At 44.3% G+C, this 17,767-nt stretch overlaps 1 protein-coding gene across 11 annotated transcripts in view; it reads right to left on the reverse strand.

Moving 5' to 3' along the window:
• ADNP (activity dependent neuroprotector homeobox) overlaps positions 1 to 15,386 on the reverse strand; it is a 34,197-nt gene extending 18,811 nt beyond the window's left edge. The window contains exons 1-5 of one of the 11 annotated variants that reach the window (XM_086623094.1): positions 15,350 to 15,386; positions 10,259 to 10,381; positions 5,105 to 5,486; positions 3,696 to 3,741; positions 2,203 to 2,509 (exon numbers count right to left, since the gene is read on the reverse strand). In XM_086623094.1, the coding sequence (XP_086479220.1) occupies positions 2,203 to 2,509; positions 3,696 to 3,734 (346 nt within the window). In that variant the 5' untranslated portion in view covers positions 3,735 to 3,741; positions 5,105 to 5,486; positions 10,259 to 10,381; positions 15,350 to 15,386. Of the gene's footprint in view, positions 1 to 2,202; positions 2,510 to 3,695; positions 3,742 to 5,104; positions 5,487 to 10,258; positions 14,011 to 15,349 lie in introns of those variants that run through there. The other 10 variants (XM_086623093.1, XM_086623086.1, XM_086623092.1 and 7 more) reach the window with 10 other exon arrangements.
• Between the last annotated feature and the right edge of the window lie 2,381 nt (positions 15,387 to 17,767).

Consider the following 17,767-nt stretch of genomic DNA (forward strand, 5'->3'; position numbering starts at 1 on the left):
ACCTACTCTAACTTTTCATCTCTTTCTGCTTAAGTGAAAATTACACCTTTTCCTTACTACCACATCGTCAGTTTGTACCATTAGGAAAACCTTCCATGACCAGCAAGCACAGTAGTTGGCCTTGAACATTTAATTGAGGAAGGTGTCTTCACTCAACAAGGTTTGTGAAGAGCATCACTGTGAAATGGGAAGTAACAAAAAAAAATATGGAATCCCCAAAAGCTAGAAACAAAAATCCTCCCAGCCTCTAGTGCATTTTTTTGGTTTTGGGTTTTTTTTTTACATATAAGGAAAGTATGATGTCAACATACCTACCGATACTGGAGGAATAATTGGAAAGTTACTCTCTGGCTGTTCCATTTATTTCCTCTGGAAATTTTATGAACATAGTTCTAAGTTTATCTAAGTTCACAGAGCTGAGAACAGTTAGAAGCAGCAGTTTAAACTTTCCTAGTGAGTACTGAATGAAAATTAGGAATGAAGAAGAGAAAAAACTTACAGAAATAAAAACAAGGCTGCTGGAAGCATTTTTTTTTTTTCACATGCATTTATCAATTTTCTTGACATACAATTTATTTTACCAGCTGACAATTCCCAGGCCTACAATGAAAACCTCACAGGAACATAAAGGTTGAAAGCTGGTAACTCATTTTGAGAGGATTTTCCCATCACAATGAAATTAAAAAGCAACATGTACCCCCCACCTTTCCCCTTAAACTTTTTATTTTTTGGCTCAATTGAAAGGATCAGCACTAAAAAGAAAAGCTTTATGCAAATTCAGTATGTTGACCGTTTTGGTTTTGTTGAATAATAAAATTATTCAGCCACATTCAGTACACAGCCACACAGGAGTTAGTCATCTTACTAATTACACAACTCCTCTTTGTCATTCTGGCTATGTCCTTCCAGGCTGCCTAATCATAACTGATCAGCCAAAACACTTTTATGGAGAAAAAAACAAACAAACAAAACTGTAGATCTTTAATCTTAAGCCACACATACATTAAATACAGAAAATCCAAAAGATGCAGATAGTTGAATCAGTTTCTCACTTCCGGATAGCTAGTTTACTACTGCTTAGAAGAGGCACTATTTCACCAAAGATGAAGTGTGACAACCCCTTCTGCCCAGTGCTTGCTTTGAATGCCCTGCAGGCAAAGCAGCCCAGCCTTCCAAAGGCTCTACATCCTCAGCTGTAAAGATGGGAGCAAACTTACCATCACATTTGCAAAGGCATCATCCCCTTCTACTCTTAAGGGCTCAAATTTCTAAATCGGTTTGGGTTTCTAGCAGGTGAGACTAAGCACTCCAAAGGACTAACTCTCATCCAGTATAAATCCCTCACCAGTTCATAAGCCTACAACTAATGCAAAACAAAAATAATTTGTAACTCCAGATAAAAAAGTCCTATGTCAAATTTAATAAAAATGCAACTTTAGAAGGGGTCTTCCTACTGTAATGTAAACATCTACTGTTTGTCAGTTTTTCACATTTGATGCCAAGGCATTGGCTGAATTTATCAAACGTAATGCAAACTGATTCAATGCACATTTTTGTCATTAGATCTAAGGTGTTGGCTGAGTGCTTCTTAAAAACATTGTGAAATTTACAGTTCCACACAACTTTTGTTAAATAATGTACCTTGCAGTAAATCTGGGGATGCAATTACAACTATCTCTTGGGCACATTATTAACAAGAATAAAATAAACCATCAGTTTTACCTTCTCTTATGAGCACGTTCAGTTGACCCTTCCTGCGCTAATGCTCTCATTTACTCATATTATGATGACTGAGAAAACCTGAACTGCCTGGTGATCACAAACACAGTATCACCAACCATACTGGTGAAGAATTAGGTGTGAGCATGTGTGCAAAACAGACAATTTCATAAGCAACATGTAAACCCAGCCTTTTCTATGCCATTGTGACTTCAAGTTTGCATACATCTTCTCAGATCAATCTTGTCTTATTGAAATAATTAGCTCTATAAGAACTGTGATTCATTAAAGCAGATTTCCTATAAATTTGAAACTAAACCATACTAATATTTTCTGTTATTTCTGCACATGCTTATAAAATGGAACTGTTCTTTTCCCCTCTCCCCCTCATCATCCCTCTGCTGCTTCAAAAGGTCCGTCCTTTCGTTGCTCTTTCCCCCTCCTCCTCATCCTTTGCTGGTTCTTGGCCTTCTTGGTCCTTACCTCGCTCATTTTCCCTCTTCTCATCTTCCCTGTGCCAATTCATAGCGTCCACATTCTTTCGTCGTTCTCTCTCATCCTGTCTCCACCGCTTCTTGATATCTTTGTCCTTAACTTGCTCATTTTCTCTCCTCTTCTCATCATCCCTGTGCCATTTTATTGTTTCTGCATTTTTCTGCGGCTCCACGCTTCTTTTGAGATAGTCTTGTCGCCTCCTCCTCTTTTTTAACATATCCCTTTCCCTGGCACGAGCCTGCTTTTCTTTCTGGGAAAGAAAAGCTTTACGGGGCATCATGAGCTGCTGCTGTACCTGTAATAATATTGTATCCATGGAATAATATACTATACATGCACTCAGTCAGGCACCAACAACTCTCATTTGGAGCTGAATACGTCAAACACTAAGCCAAGATAATTTACCGCGTCTTCTTGTTCCTTCATAACCCTCTGCTAGCTCCATGTTAGACAATAATGGGCAAGTTGCTACGTTCAGCTCCAGGCACACCACCTAACTTGCACCTCTGCAGCTGCTGCACATCAAACACATGAAATCAACCCCCTAAAATCCCGGCCTAAGCAGTAGGGATCTCTTTCCCCTCCCTCTTACAGCTCCTCCCAGTTTTCAGCAGCCATTTGGCATTGCTGTGTCCAATTGAAGGAATAGGCTGATAGGAGAGTTGTGAAGGAAACCTGTGAATGTTCAAACTTTAGTTTCTTCTCTTATCGGAGATCTCCATTTAATGGAACTTAAAGGTGCTTATTTATCTTTCCAGACCTCCATCTCTACCAAACTTGGTTGAAAACGGCCAACTTTTGTCTTGGCTGGGAGGAAGGAGGGGGGATTAGGAGACAAGCCACAATCTCAAAAACTGTATAAGCTTTGTTTCCTCAGGAAACCTGGCCAAAACATTTAACTGCAGTTAATGAATTAAGTCCTGACTCATCTTCTCAAACTTCCTCCAAGTATGTTATGTCTTGCTATTCACAAGAACAAAGGAAAAATGAATGTGACTATTTACTTGGAGTGTCTGCCACAGCATTCCTGAGGAGTGCAGCTTTTTGGTTTTGTTGTTTTGGGGCTTGGGGGTGGTTTGTTTTGTTTTTAAGGAGGTGCCAATGAAGACTATCTTTTAAAAAATTGGTTTACTTTTTGTTATTTCCCTGTAGTCATCCAACACATTCATATACTGGTGTTAATACCTGCGATTTTGAAAAAACGGAAAACAAAATAGACCACAGAAAGAATTTATACTATTACTGATATCCTTTAAATACTATTCTGCACAGATTAAGCAACATTTCAGAAATGTCAAACTGCAGTTGTGGCCCAGGTTTTTTGTTTGTTTTGGGGTTTTTGTTTGTTTTTGATTTTTTGTTTAGAAGAGTTTGTTTTAGAAGAGAAATGAAAACTGCAGAAAGGATAAAATTACTAGATTAGAATACTTAAGCAAAGCCTAAAACAAAATGAAACAAACATACTTTTAAAATTTAGCTACCTTATGGAAAGCACTTGTTCCCAGCATGCAATACTCCATCTTTTTCCTACAGAAAAAGCAATGTTTCAAACCCTTATTCTAAAAGCTGTTTCTTTTCCCTACATAATATACCGCCCCAGACACTTAAACCCACTACTCTAGTCCATTGCCTTTGTCAGGTATGTATCATGATCCCGTGGTTTTCATTTCAATAATTCAACCCCAAATTTCTTAATATCTATAATGCTAAAAGGGAAGGGCTGCAGCAGAGTGAAACGGCATAATCAAAAAAATGCATGCAGTTTGGTAACAAGTTAGTGCATAAAATTCAGATTATACTAAAAATAACTTCATTAAAAAGTGTAAGATAGCTCTACTAGACAGCCAGTTTTTAAGGATTAACTATTTCTCAATTACAGTTATCATTAAAATCAGAAAGCAATGAGAATCCAGGATCAACATCATCAGTGCAACCCAGACACTGTAAATCTTTAAAATAGTTTTAATTTCTCTATTGGCTGTATGCCAGTACTACATTACTGTTGTTTACTAAAGCAAACTTAGCTTAGGAACTTTTTAAACGTACATTATCTTTATCATTTTATCAGTAACCTGGATTTTATTCCAGTAACAACAGCAGGATTAAAATCTAAAGTAAATCATATTTCATGCAAATGATCCCCCTCCCCCGCCCAAGGCAAGCATTGACATTTAAAATGTGTAATTTAAAAAAAACTCTTTTGGGACTAATTGTTATATTTTCTTTCATTTGTTTTTGTGGGTTTGTTTTGTTTTGGTTTTGGGGTTTTATTTTCCACCTTTGGCTTTATCTTTTCATTGTTCTTAACTACTGCAATCCTCCCTCCTCTCCCTTTATACATATCTCAGCCCACTTTGACAGATCGATTTATAGACAAATGATAGAAAATATCTCAGCAAAAAACATTTCAGTTGACTTTCCAAAATCAAACACTTCAATTGAGATTCAAATAAGAAATGTCAGATTCTAAGGAATAACTTAAAGGGACATCCAACTTAAATTACGTATCTTTGAACTTCTGCATCACCAGTCACAGGTTTTCCCCCAGTTTGTTTCAGCAGGAGAGTACGTCAGGCAGCCTGGTCATCTCTATTGCAGTCAAAATCGTCTTTCACTTTCGCCTCTGTTGGTTTTAATAAACCAAAAGAGGGGGAAAATTTTTAATCAGAAAATTCATTAATATGCAGTGAAGCTGCCAGACTGATTGAACTCGAAGTCCCCCACCCTCCAAGTTTTTGGAGTTCAAGTTGGTGTTCCTTTAGGTTCAAAATGTCCAAATGTCACAAGTAAATGGTCAGAACTATCCTTTCAACTGGTTTTTGCCCATACTTTGCCAAACAAAAATGTTAACACTTCCCAATCTATTCAGTACATATTACGAGGCATTTACCTCCAAAATTAATGGTGCTTGGGCGTCTCAGACTCATTGGACAAGTTTCATGCAAAAGCCTCCAAAAATAATTCTCCTTCCAGAACGCCCACCTCAGCGATTATATTACACCTACTGTGTGAGGCCAAAGCCCGGACATAGGAGAAGGCTCATATCCTGCTGTATAAAACAAAGCGTTAAAGACAAGAGATAAGAAATGTAATCAGGGCAATTTTACATTTATAACGCACGTTTCATTGCAAAGGACTCCAAAGCTCATTACAAACCACGTTTACGGTACCTTTACTGACACGGAGCTACTGCAGAGCGCACGCCAGCAAGTGCTGCAGGAAGTTTTAGCAGGTTTGGGGCTTAAACAACAGATTCCACTGGATGATGCTACCTGAGGAATATTTTAGTGCTCAGATTTCAATTAAGTCACCCAATTCAGAAATCCAGCAGGATACAGAGACAAACGCTCCTATTCGTGCTTCATATCACCTTTGGACTGAAGCATTTGTGACCTCAGTTTACACCTCATCGGAGCTACGAGCACCGGCAGCATAGCTGCACCCTGTATAGATGAGGTACGCTTAGTAAAATACCAACAGCATTTCCTTCTACAGGTAATTTTTCCTAGAAGGTTCCCATACAAACGCAGTTCCACCTTAAATTACAAGGCTATGGGAGCTCAAAGAGGTGACATGGCTGTCGGCCACAACCCTAGGGACACACATTCACTTGGGAAGTATTCAGATTACAATTTGCAGTTACACTGCTCTAGTAGGAGGATGGGAAGTAAACTGTTTTGAGTAGTGGTGTGTAAATTCTTATGCTTCTGTAGGAAGACTGACACCTCTTCAACTCACATCACCCATGGACAGAAACAGTCATGAACAGACTGGAAACACAAGACACAACACTAGTATCACGAAGTCTGGTACGACCAAATCTAAAGTTTATAAAAGCAACATTTCTTGAGTCATTTATAATTACTTTTCCAAGTAATAAGGGTTTTTACTGTTTAAAACTGTTAATTATTCAGACAGAACATCCACAGCTTGAAGTACAGATTGGTTTTCTTCAGCAGACATGGTTCCGACAGAAGATACTAAAGTGTTCTAAGAAATTTAAAAAGACAAAATTCTTAAAATACTTCACATTGAGGCAAAACTGAACACTGCATATGCTTTAATAAGACAACTGGCGATATCTTCAAACATGTAAGGATGATGGGTTACTTTGTTTCATACTGGATTATTTTCTAACTGGGAAGTAGAATTTGTGCCCCTATATCTCTGTCAAGTCCAAATTACCTCTCCCCCACTGAATCCTCATGGCAGAAAGCACACTTCTGGATGAGGACCCATCAGCCTCAGAGCAGATCAGTGACAATTAGCTTATAAGTCTGAAGATATGAATACTGAGCACAGGGAAGCACTTCATCCCGTACTGGGGCTCCCAAAGATCGAGTACCATTTCCCTGCATTGTGTTGCTGCCGAGAATCACCAAGCATCTGGCATTTTTCTGACTTTATATCATCCAAAGTTCTTTTATTTTAGCTCTTATTTTGCTAGTGTTTTAAGTTGAAGGTGTTTTTGGTTTACATATAACAGCACAACATAGTGGCATGTATCAGAGCTGATGACAGCAGCTGTATGTTTCTGGACGAAATGAAACAAGGCCGTTAGTTTCTTGATATTGTGCTTTTCATCTCCCTATTCCAACTGCATTTAAAATAAGGTCTACTTTTAACAATTTGCCCAGCTAACTGCATTTAATAGCATGCTGTAAAAAGCCAGCCATGAAATAGATTTGCAAAGAAGGATGTTAGTGCAACATTGAGTGAAATCTCTTAAAATAGAAGAAAAATACACATGAAAATTAACCTATGATTCCCACAGCAATAGGAAAGCAGCCTCCTCGCGTATGCAGATTAAACGATGCTATAAAGTATGATGGTGTCTAATATTCCACATCCTCATGAGGACAATGATGGCCTGTCCCTGCAGCAAGGCAGAGGCTGGGATTCTGGGACCTGACAATTCTGGGACAGCTGAGCGAGGAAGACTGACAGTCAAGAAGCAGAAAAGTATCTCAGGGAAGAGCAAGCAAATCAAAAGTACCAGGAGCAGAATCATCAGGGAGAACAGAGAAGCTGGAAGAACTGAAAACTACCAAAAACTTCCTTGAAAAGGTAAGAGTTGCAATTAAACATCTCCCCTCCTTGCACCGAGTGAATGAAGAGTCTACTCCCAACAGGTCTATCACTGGATTACATTAAGGATTCACTTTCTTCTGCTGGACTCTTCCCTTTCCTCCTTACTTAAGCATTTCTGGCTTAGTTTTCAGAGGGCTGTGCACTCACATCTCCTATGAAGGTCATGAGATTTGCAGTTTAACAGCACATCTGAAATGCCAGACAACTAAGAGCTCGTTTTTCCAGTCTGCTATGATCCTAGGATGGAGGCTGTTTGGTGACAGCATGCGCTCTACTCTCATGGCAACATTTTAAACAGCGAGTGCCTCCTCGGCGTTATCAGCTCAACCATCTGCAACACCAGGCTTCTGCCCATGTCACACAACGGTCTTCAGATAATTTCTGTCTAAACATCTCCCAACTCCAACTAGGCAGTTCTGTGTGCACAGCTGTCATGTTAGACCCAGCACTTGAACCCAACCTTAAACTAGCACGTCAGTGAGCACAAGCCCTTTAACTCCTTTCTGTATTGAAGGCCCTTCAACTTGTGCCTACATCCAAAACAAGACTAGGCATATTAAAAAGATAAAGTGAACACAAAACGCAAATCAAACTCTCTGGAAAAATCTGACATTTTAAAACTAAGATTATTGGAACTGAAGGGAATTGACAAATGTATTTTGCTATCTGGTCAAAGCCTTATAAAACTTTTGCAGCACTGTGCACATGAAACCACCCCAACTCCTCCTGACAGTCAAATAAGTCTATTTCTTAAAAGTCCCTTTCTCAAAAAAAAAAAAAAAGGAATTTAAAAATATTTTAAAATCACTTCAGAGATTAAATCAGCTACCTCCAAAAAAATTTCAAGTTGTATGTTGAACAAAAAGGACCGTTTCACACCGCTGCTCTGGACATCCTATGTAAATATTCCTTCAGGAAAGGAGATAAGTCCACCTAAAATGAGGTACTAAAAAAAAACCCTCACTTAAAATCCTTTGGAAGAACATCCTAAAAACCTTCCGATGCTGTTTCAGCGGTTATATGTGATTTTCAGAAAGGGCTTACGAAACTCCGTTTTATCTCTTTTTTTTGGAGCTTACTGTCTAGCTTCAGCTTGGTCACTCTTACAATAAGAACTCCAGCTTCCCATCGGAGGAAAAACTTCATGGAAGACAGTTCTAGTGAAAGGAATCAGTAAGGCTGATGTGCATTATTCTCCATTTTTTATTTAGAGGTTAAGAAAATATCTTCTGCAGTCCAGCAGACAGGGATCTTCTAAGTCATTCACACACTTCTCATTCTTGCTCGATTTCTGGAATTTTCCACTGGTGCCAGAAGCTCCATCTGGTGGGTGTGTACACTAACTGCAAAACTGAAAGGGAATTAACTATTTCCTTATCAACTTTTGTTTAGCAGTAAAAAGTTCTGTACGCTGTGTAATTTGTATGCCCCATATAAAATGGCCAAATTTTGATTGCTATGGGAAACACAACTCTTATTTTATTCTTGATAAGGAATCTGCTACCTTACACTCTGCTGGAAATTTCTGTTGGGTTTTCTTATTTTGATGACATAGGCTGAAACTAACATGTTAAAGAATGCTGTTAGCTAAATTTGAAGGTTTTCTAAAGAAGGATCTTTTGAACACATACGATAAAAGCCACATCAATTCTGGCAATATCTACTGCATTCTGAAAAGCAGTTTTAAATGGCATCCATTCTCTAGGGCACACTATACTTCAGTACATAGGCAATTTTAAATTAGAGGCAGTAGCAGCTCAAGAAGTAGGCTTGCACACCTACTGCCATCTTAAATATTATCTTTTGTGACTGTTCAAGATCTCGAAAGATTAACGTTTATATGCATCCACGTATGTGCAGTGAAATCAATATGTAATATACATACTCAGTATGACACCCTCACTTGTTTAGGGCTATTTCTAAAGATTTCAGTTTGAAATATAATAAAGCCTGCACGTCTTGCTGAAATTTGAAATAGAGTCTGGAGATCATTGAAGCACGAAGGATATTATTTGCTTACACTATGATATCCACACTTCAGTGATCAGGAAAAAAGGCTGCACGAATATGCTCTACAATTGCAAAATAATCCTCATCTAGATTGTAGCTGAGCATGACCAATCCCAGAATAAAAATTATTTTGGAAATATAAGCATGTTTCATGAATTAGCAGTTACCATTTAATTTAAATCAAAAATCATCTTGGAATTTTCAATCCAAAGCTCACAAAAACATTTGGATAAACAAACCAGCACAGAAGCATCTGTAAAACGTGCAAGAACAAAGCACGTAATCAATATACATGTAATTTACGATTGGATTACACTGATTGTGAAACTGCAACCGGATTAGACTGCGAGTGAAAACGGTAGTCCTGTCTTCTGTGTCATGTTTCCCTGACACCACCGCTGTGTCAGCAGCCAGAGCAGAGCCCGGATCCAACTGAAAAGGAGCGTTTCTTAAGGCAGAGCCATTCCTTCACTCACCCAAACAGAGGTGCTAGGGCTGGTGCAGGTAAGGTGGCAGGAAGCGTGGCTCGTATCGCCCCTTCCAGTGGCAGCCCAGACACAGACACATTTAAACCAGTAATGAAACTGCATCCCTCAGTGTGTCCCAACTGTAAAACGCACTGCTCGCGTGCTGGTGGAAGTGGCAGAACAAATCAACGACACAAAAGAGAGCACACAAATACTTTCACAAGCTCATCCAAAACCCTGCCAAAACATGCTTTCTCGGATAGCAGATATATTAGACATTGAAGGGATCTCGCCAACTGGCTAGCATCTGAGCATTTACAGTGTAAAAATAGTCAGTGAAGTAGGCTGATGCTAATTGTTTTCCCTTTGCCTTACCACTTCACACATGCTACGCACAACAAACGCTGGCATTACATGATTGGGTAAAGTCTGTAAACAAGAGCTTAAAATCAGTCTTACCACTTCACGTTTCTTACCTCTTTCCCTTTCTGCCTAAGCATAGCTCCCAAGTGTTCCAGCCCCTGACTACATTCCAGCGTTAATCCACCTCAGCTACTGCTGTCTTCGGTCTGACTCAGGAACCTTCGATACTCAAGAGGCTTCATAGCAGCAGCAGCAGGAATGGGGAAACAAAACAAAACAAAAAGATCACAAACTTAAGTTTGACTTTTTAGGGGGAAAAAAAAGCATTTTAAGACAATCATTTTGCCTACTTAAGATTCCAAGAGACATTTTGCCCCCTTACTGTTGCTGCTATGAATCTGCATTACTAACAACTTCCCTGGCCCAGCTGCAGCACAAGCTAAGAACGATCGGATCCAGAGTCACATCAGAAATCAACACACAGAAGAGGTAAAAAGGGGTGAAAGAAAGAATGCCTGAAGATTGAGGCGAGAAAAGGAGCTGGAGGTAGGGAAGAAACATCAAACAGCGAATCCAGGCTTGAGAGCATGCCCTTTCCTACACGTAATGACTGGATGAGCTGAAGAATATTACTTCAGTGGACAGGCTGTTTACACTGTTACTTAATTCCTATTTCTTGTAAATTGTTTTAGATACTACTTGAGAAGTAGATTTTAAATGAAATATTTTGCTAGATGATCTGGACAGCCAAGACACTGCAGGTGTGATGTGTTCCAAGAGTCAACTACACAGGTTTAGGACCCCACAGCCAGTATCAGTTTTCATCCAAATCATCTTTAATGCCACCTTAAAAAAAAAAAAAAAGGATATAAATGGTGGTAACTGAAAGTGACTCACTGCAGAAAAAAACGTATTTATTCCACTTACTCAAAACCATCAACCATCATCCACATTCAAAAGCACCGAGGTGAAACAAGAGTGAGACAGTAAATTCAAGCCTCATGTTTGCCTTTCAAACACCAGCTAGCCCCAGTGAAGCTCTAAACAAGGTAGTTTTTTCCTTGAGGCATAAGGCCCTCAGGTAGATAAATAAGAGTTACACCCTCTCTAAAAACGTCTTTATTCAAATCTGGAGCATGTATTTGGTTTTTATACCAGATCTAAGTACTTCCTGAAAGCTCAAAATGAACAGGGCAATTTGGCCACCGTGACTAGGAAAGTGAGAGCATTCTTCCATAAACGTCTCAGGTGAGTCAAAACAAACCTTCTAGGACTTTTTTTTTTAAAAAAAAAAACCACTAAATTAACATAATTGGAAGTTATTTATCTTCCAATGCATATACAGACATTTACATTACATTGTCCTTAAACCAGTACCTTTTATTCTTCTCTCAGGAGTAAAGCATACACTTGTATCAACATATTTATTTATATGAGCAGGACTACCTCCACGTTAACAATTATATTGTTACAATTCTGTTAAAAAACATACTCAACATATATAAAAAAATCCAAGTATAGAGCAGATCTTAATTTAATATAATCAGAAATACCGCAGTGCTTGTTTAGATGCAGGCCAACATAGGCAGCTGTTATCTTTTTTAAACCAGCATGTCACATACCTCTTAAAAAAAAAAAATCCCAGCAAACATTGCATTAGTAACGTACCAACTCGGCTGAACTGGCAATTTGAAAAATACCCCATCTTTGCCCATGCAGATAAAGCAGACCAAACAACACCTGTGGACCACACTAATCAGCTGATCGATTGCAGCCCTACAGCCATCCACTGCCTCTCTGCTGGCACCCGTGTCCTACAGACTTCAGACTGTGATCCTCATCATATCTGATCCCGTCTGTTCATTCCTGATGTATAAAATTTTGTCTCTTAAACCAACTTCAAGTAGTGAAGCAGATAACTTCCCTTTTCTAAAAAAAAATAAACAACCCAGCCCAAACCCTGTCCCAATAAATTTCCTATCTAGCCACTAAATCTTATTTGCAGCCATCTCAAAATACATACATTAACCCATAAGCACTGTCTTTGCTCCCACAAAATAATTTGTTCCAACTTTCCTTTACATCAATCAAATCAGCTGCCATCTTAATAAAAAGATCTAAAATACACATTGGGGCTATATGACTTTTGACTACTGACAAGAGTCCGATACGGTTATGTATTCCAGGAATGCTACTTTAAATCTGAGTGTTTACTTTCAATATTTACTATTATTATGGAGTGGTAAAGCTGGGTTGGGAATAATCATCTATTATTCACTCTGCAGTGTGTCAGAAGCACAACTTACCTTCCACAGAAAATCTGTACCTGTGTTCATCTAGAATTTAACTGTGAATTCAGTAACTGTTCAGTTCAGTTTAGTACGTGCCTAACAAATGACACTTTACACTATTAAAGCTTAATTAAAATGCTGTTGTCATATACCACTGTAAGTGACACATACCAATTCTGAAAATGCTAATGGGCATCTTCTGACAACTGGTAACTTCTATCCTACGTATACAGGAAAAAAATTAAGTTATTAATCTCATTCTGGAGAGCACATACAGTCTTCCTAGATGTTTTGTTTGTGCAGCTGATGCTTAAAACTGTAGGGCACCGACTTTCCAAAACAACCACGAAGTTCCTCTCCTGTGAAGCCTTTTCATTCCTAAGCTCTTGCAGCAGACACTGTTCACCACTTGTCCGTCTCACCTACAGGCAAATGCAGCCACCTTTCACCTTCCCCATCCCTGGCGTATCCGGACAACTCCCTCCTAGGACTTAACACTAACTCAGAATGGCTTTTAAGCTCCAGCAGTTCCACACAGCAAACTCTGAAGCATAAATCGTAGTAACTTAAAGAGATGCTCTCTATAAACCTGCCCGATGGACCATCCCTTCAAGTTACACTGGAAGCACCTCGTTTCTGTTTGATACCAAAAAGTCAATTTAGAAATAACATTAATTTTAGTAAAGGGCAGCTTACCATTAAAAAAATAGTACGAACACATTTAGCTTAGGATTAATTTGGGGAACAAGTTATTCGTTGTGTGTGAAAAAGGACACCTCTATTTTGACCAAAGTTTATTTAAGTGTTTGCTGTAATAATCTTCAGGACATCTAACAATCATGTTACAATCCATCAGCCCCAAGTGCAACTTCATTAACAATACGATGTTTCTCTTCTGCTGTCTTTTTTTAATGGTTTAAGATTTCAACACATATCAGGGTAGATGTTGATCTGCTGATATCAAATTACTGCCCAACATCTGCAAATGCACATCTAAAAAGGAACCGAGCTTTGGTTTTCCTGTTATTAAAAGCCAAAAAAAAAGAAAAAAGAGCTTTTCTGGTTTTTAAACAGGATGATCCATCTTTCTCACCTAGAAGGATGGCAACTTTTAATTGTTACAGTTACCAGAGTCCCCAAGCGGAAGTTTTTCCGTGTAGCTGGGACCCTGCAAGAGCAAACACTGGTGGCCCACAGCGCATGCAGGTCGTGCTACACTGGAGCCAGCCAAGGGTGGTCCGTGCTACCCTGACAGGTGGCAATCATGTGTCTCCATCATCTCACACCCTGCACCTCCAAACAGAAACACAAAATCGTAGTAAAAATAGAAACACAGCTGCTAAAAACGACCTTAAAAAAAAGAGAACTGCTCTGAAAGGAACGAGAGCCTCTTTCACATCTACCGAATGGCTTAAACGCATCCAATAATCCAACAAACCCAGAACATCAAGCCGTCAAACCGCCCGGCTTCCCGGACTCCTGCTCCGGCCCCAGACAAAGCGCTCGATGCTCCAGCAACGCTTCGCGCTGCAAGTTCCTACCGCCGCAGCCACGCGCTCGGAGCGTGTGAAAAAAGCCACGCGAGTTCACACGGCGAACGGCCCCGCCACCCGCGCCGCGTTTCGCGCAGCCACCGACAGCCGCCTCCGCCGAGCCCGCAAAGCCGCCCCGACCCCCCCGCTGCTCCCGCTCCGCTCGTCCAGCGCGGCCCCGACGGGCAGCCGAGCCCGGCTCCAGGTACGACGGCGGGAACGCGCCGCGGCCCGGCCCGGCCCACTCGGGGGGCCCGGGGCCGCGGACGGCGCTAGGCGGCCCTGCCCGCCCCCCCCTCGGCCCGCAACCCCCCCCGCCGCAGCGCTGCCCGGCGCGCGGACGGCGCCCCCTACCGCCCGCCTCCCGCGCCGCCGGCGGGGCTGCGGTGCATTTTGGGTGGGGGCTGGTATTTTTCTTCCACGGCCATAAACCGGGAGCAACAATAACGGATTTAACGGGAGGGGGGGATGGAGGGGGGGCACCGCCAGCATCCCGTGCGCCGCGGTACTTGTTTTGGAAAAACCTCTGCCCCTCCGCCTCCTCTGTGTCCGGGCTGCGGCCGCCAGGCGAAGCGGGTGCGTGGCCGGGGTGCAGCTCCCGGCAGCGGAGCGAGGCTTCGGGGTTTGATTCTCCCCCGCCTTTGTCTGAGAGACGGGTGCCGGTAACTGTGGCCCCTGGCAGGGAAAGGCGGGATGGGCGAGTCAGCGGTGCTCCATCCTGCAGCCGGTGCTCGGCTCGGGGTACCGCGGCGGGTCGCGCCTTTTCCCGCAGGCACGGACACACACCGCGGCTGCCGGCGGGAGTGAAGGGCGGGCGGGAGGGAGGGAGGGAGAGAGGCTGCTCCCCATTCATCGCACGGCACCGCGCTCCAGCACCAACTCCGCCAGCGGGGACGGGCGGGAGCCCGGCGGCCGGCACGCTGCGGGCAGCGCCGGGATGCCAGACCCGTTCACCGGCTCATCATCCCGCTCACTCCGCCTTACCGCCAGCGCAGCCCTCGCCATCACAGCCGCTCTCGGGACACATCCATGCGTGGTCCCCCCTGCCGGGAGGGGGAAGGGAGGAGGCTGGCACTGCATCTGCCGCGCGGGCCCCGCGCAGGAGGGAGGGCAGCCGGCAGCGCAGCGGTGCCCGCGGCCGGCCCGAGCAGAACCGTTCTCCGTTAAGGCGGCGAAGTCTCTTCAACATGTGTGCGGCCGAGGGAGGGGGCCCGGCTGCGGCGGGCGCGGCGCGGGGCTCCTGCCCCTCAGGGCGGGCGCGGGTTGCGGGACGGGGCTGCCGGGGGCCGCGGCCCCGCCGGGCGGAGGGAGGGAAGGAGGGAGGGGGCGGGCGGGGGCTGCCCCCGCCCGGGCCGGACCGCGGACTCACGCGCACACCTACCTGACCGGGGCTCTCCTCGGCGGCGGGGGCGGGCGCTCCCCCGGCACCTCCGGCGGGGCGGGGGGGGGGGGTGCGCCGAGCGGCCTCCCTGGCGCCGCCCGGGTCCCTGGGCGGGCGGGCGGAGCGGAGCCGGCGGCGGCGCGGGGGAGACAAAGGGGGCTGGATGGCGGGGGAGGGGGGGGCGAGTGTGCGGGGGGTGGCCTATGGTTGAGCGGGTCCCGGGGGGCGGGGGCGGCGACGGCGGCTCCACTGGGCTCGGTCCCCGGGGCGGGGGGTGTGGGGCTCCGGGGCGGGGAGGGGGGGAGGGGGGGGGGCTCCCTGGGCGCCCTGCAGACAATACAGCCGGGTCCCTCCTGCCCAGAACCTGCCCTGGCCAAGATGGCGGCCGAGAAAGAGCGGAAGTGACGCGAGACTCTCATTAGCATACGGGACTCATTGTCCGGCGGGAGGGGAGGGGGCCGCGCCCCGGGGGGGAGGGGGCCCGAGCCCCGGTGGATTCCCGCTGGCCTGGCCCCCATCCCGCCCCGCGGGCCGCGCCCCGCCAGCGGCGGGCGGGCAGGTTGCATAACCCCGCCGGGCTTGGGAGGGGGGGGGGAGCCTCTCGCGAGAGGGACGGAGGGAACCGCCGCCGGCAGCGGCGGCGGGATCTACCCCGGCCCCGCTAGGAGGCGCCGCGCCCTGCGGCTGGGTCCGGAGAGAGAGGGAGGGAGGGAGGGAGCTGACGCCGCCCGGTTATCCCTCCGCCGCCCCCAGCCGGGACTACATCCTGCCCTGAGGGGCCTTCGCCGCCGGCGGCGGGGCGGGGCGCGATCCCGGGGGCCGCCGCGGGCGGGGGTCTCCCCGCCCGCGGCGGCCCCCGGGATCGCGCCCCGCCACGCATCATGGACAGCGCGGCCCGAGGCGCCGGGTGAGCACCCAAAGGTGGGCGTGTGTCGCGTTTCTGGGGAGCTTCGTGCGTGGGTGTCCGCACACGTGTCTGCAGCGGGCAGAAGCGGCGTTTCGGAGCAGTAACATCTGGATCGTGACAAGACTCCACATGGATTCTTCCCTCTGGATCAAGACAAATGTGCTCAAGATCTCCTCAACAAACGAGGCCCGATTGTATAGCACAGTGAAAAAAACCCAAAACCCTACAAGTGAAAGGGAACGATGGCTTTTGTTACTTCAAAAATACACAAACGCTTGAAGGATGAAGTAAAGCGTAATTCCTTCCATCCCCAGCACTCGGAACCTTTCTGGTTCAGAGTGACGTGTGTTGTAGTTAAGCCTTACAATACTAGTAAGAAAAGTCTGGTTTTGAATGGTTGCCTGAAGCGTAAAAGCATAGGAAAGTTGTCATAAATTACTTAGAGTTCATCAAACTCAAGGATCTCCTACATTTTCAAGTGACTGATACCCTGAAAATGTGTGCACCGCTGTGTTTGTCACTGTTCACGTAAATAGCTGTCACGAAGAATTCAGTGGCATTTTGTTGTATTTGTTAGCTTGCTTTAAGGCTTCCCAGTTGGGCGGAATTTGGAAGTACACTCTTTGTCACCATCTGCAAATCACACCTTTATTTCCCCAGGTGCTTTCATGGTATCTACACACTAGTGGTCGGAAGAATCAGTAAGTCATGGAAAGAGCCGTTCTTTTCCGACAAAATGAAAATACACAAAATTTGGAAGATCAAAGCTTGTGCTTTGGCATTAAAAGGGTTTCTAGAACTGAGGTCCTTAAAAGTTCCTCTGTGGTGTACATCTGTGAAATATGTCTCAACTAAGGAAAGCAAAGAAAGCTGGTTTGGTTTTTCTGCGATAACTTCAGCGTGCCTTCCAAGAGTCAGTATTTTTTCTCTGATGGTGCAATTAAGGAAGCATGTTGGAAAACATTTCCGAAGCGTTGCGAAGCCAGTACCATGTTCGGAAGCTATCAGCTAACTGCATGGCTGCTTAAACCAGTTTGATTGCTGTGACTAAAACACACAATCCCAAACATACTTTAGGACCTTCCTAGTTCAAGACTTTTTTATTGATCCTCTACCTCTGACCACTGATTAGTGGTGCATTGTAACACTTGTACTTACCTAACTTGTCTCTTACAAGTCAGAATTCTGATTGTCTTCTTAAAACTATTCAAAATTTTAGAAGAAAGGGAGAAATGTTTGCAGCACATTTAGTAAACAAGTATTGCTACACAATCTTCTTTCTGAAAGAAGAAAACAAAGCATGATGGTAAACAATTCTAAAAGGTTTGGAGGGAAGAAGGACAGCTACTGCAGCTGCCTCACCTCCTGCAAGCTGCACATCCATGTGATGCTTTTGGTTGTACAGAAGAATGCTTAACTGAGAAAATGAATTGCAGTAATAGAAAAGAGAAATGGAAGTGAGCAAACTCTGATTTAGATTGAGGCTGCAAGACATTCTTGGGTCATTTGGT

This window comes from Tauraco erythrolophus, chromosome 18 (genome assembly GCF_009769465.1).
Source record: "Tauraco erythrolophus isolate bTauEry1 chromosome 18, bTauEry1.pri, whole genome shotgun sequence".
In the NCBI taxonomy this organism is placed as follows: Eukaryota; Metazoa; Chordata; class Aves; order Musophagiformes; family Musophagidae; genus Tauraco; species Tauraco erythrolophus.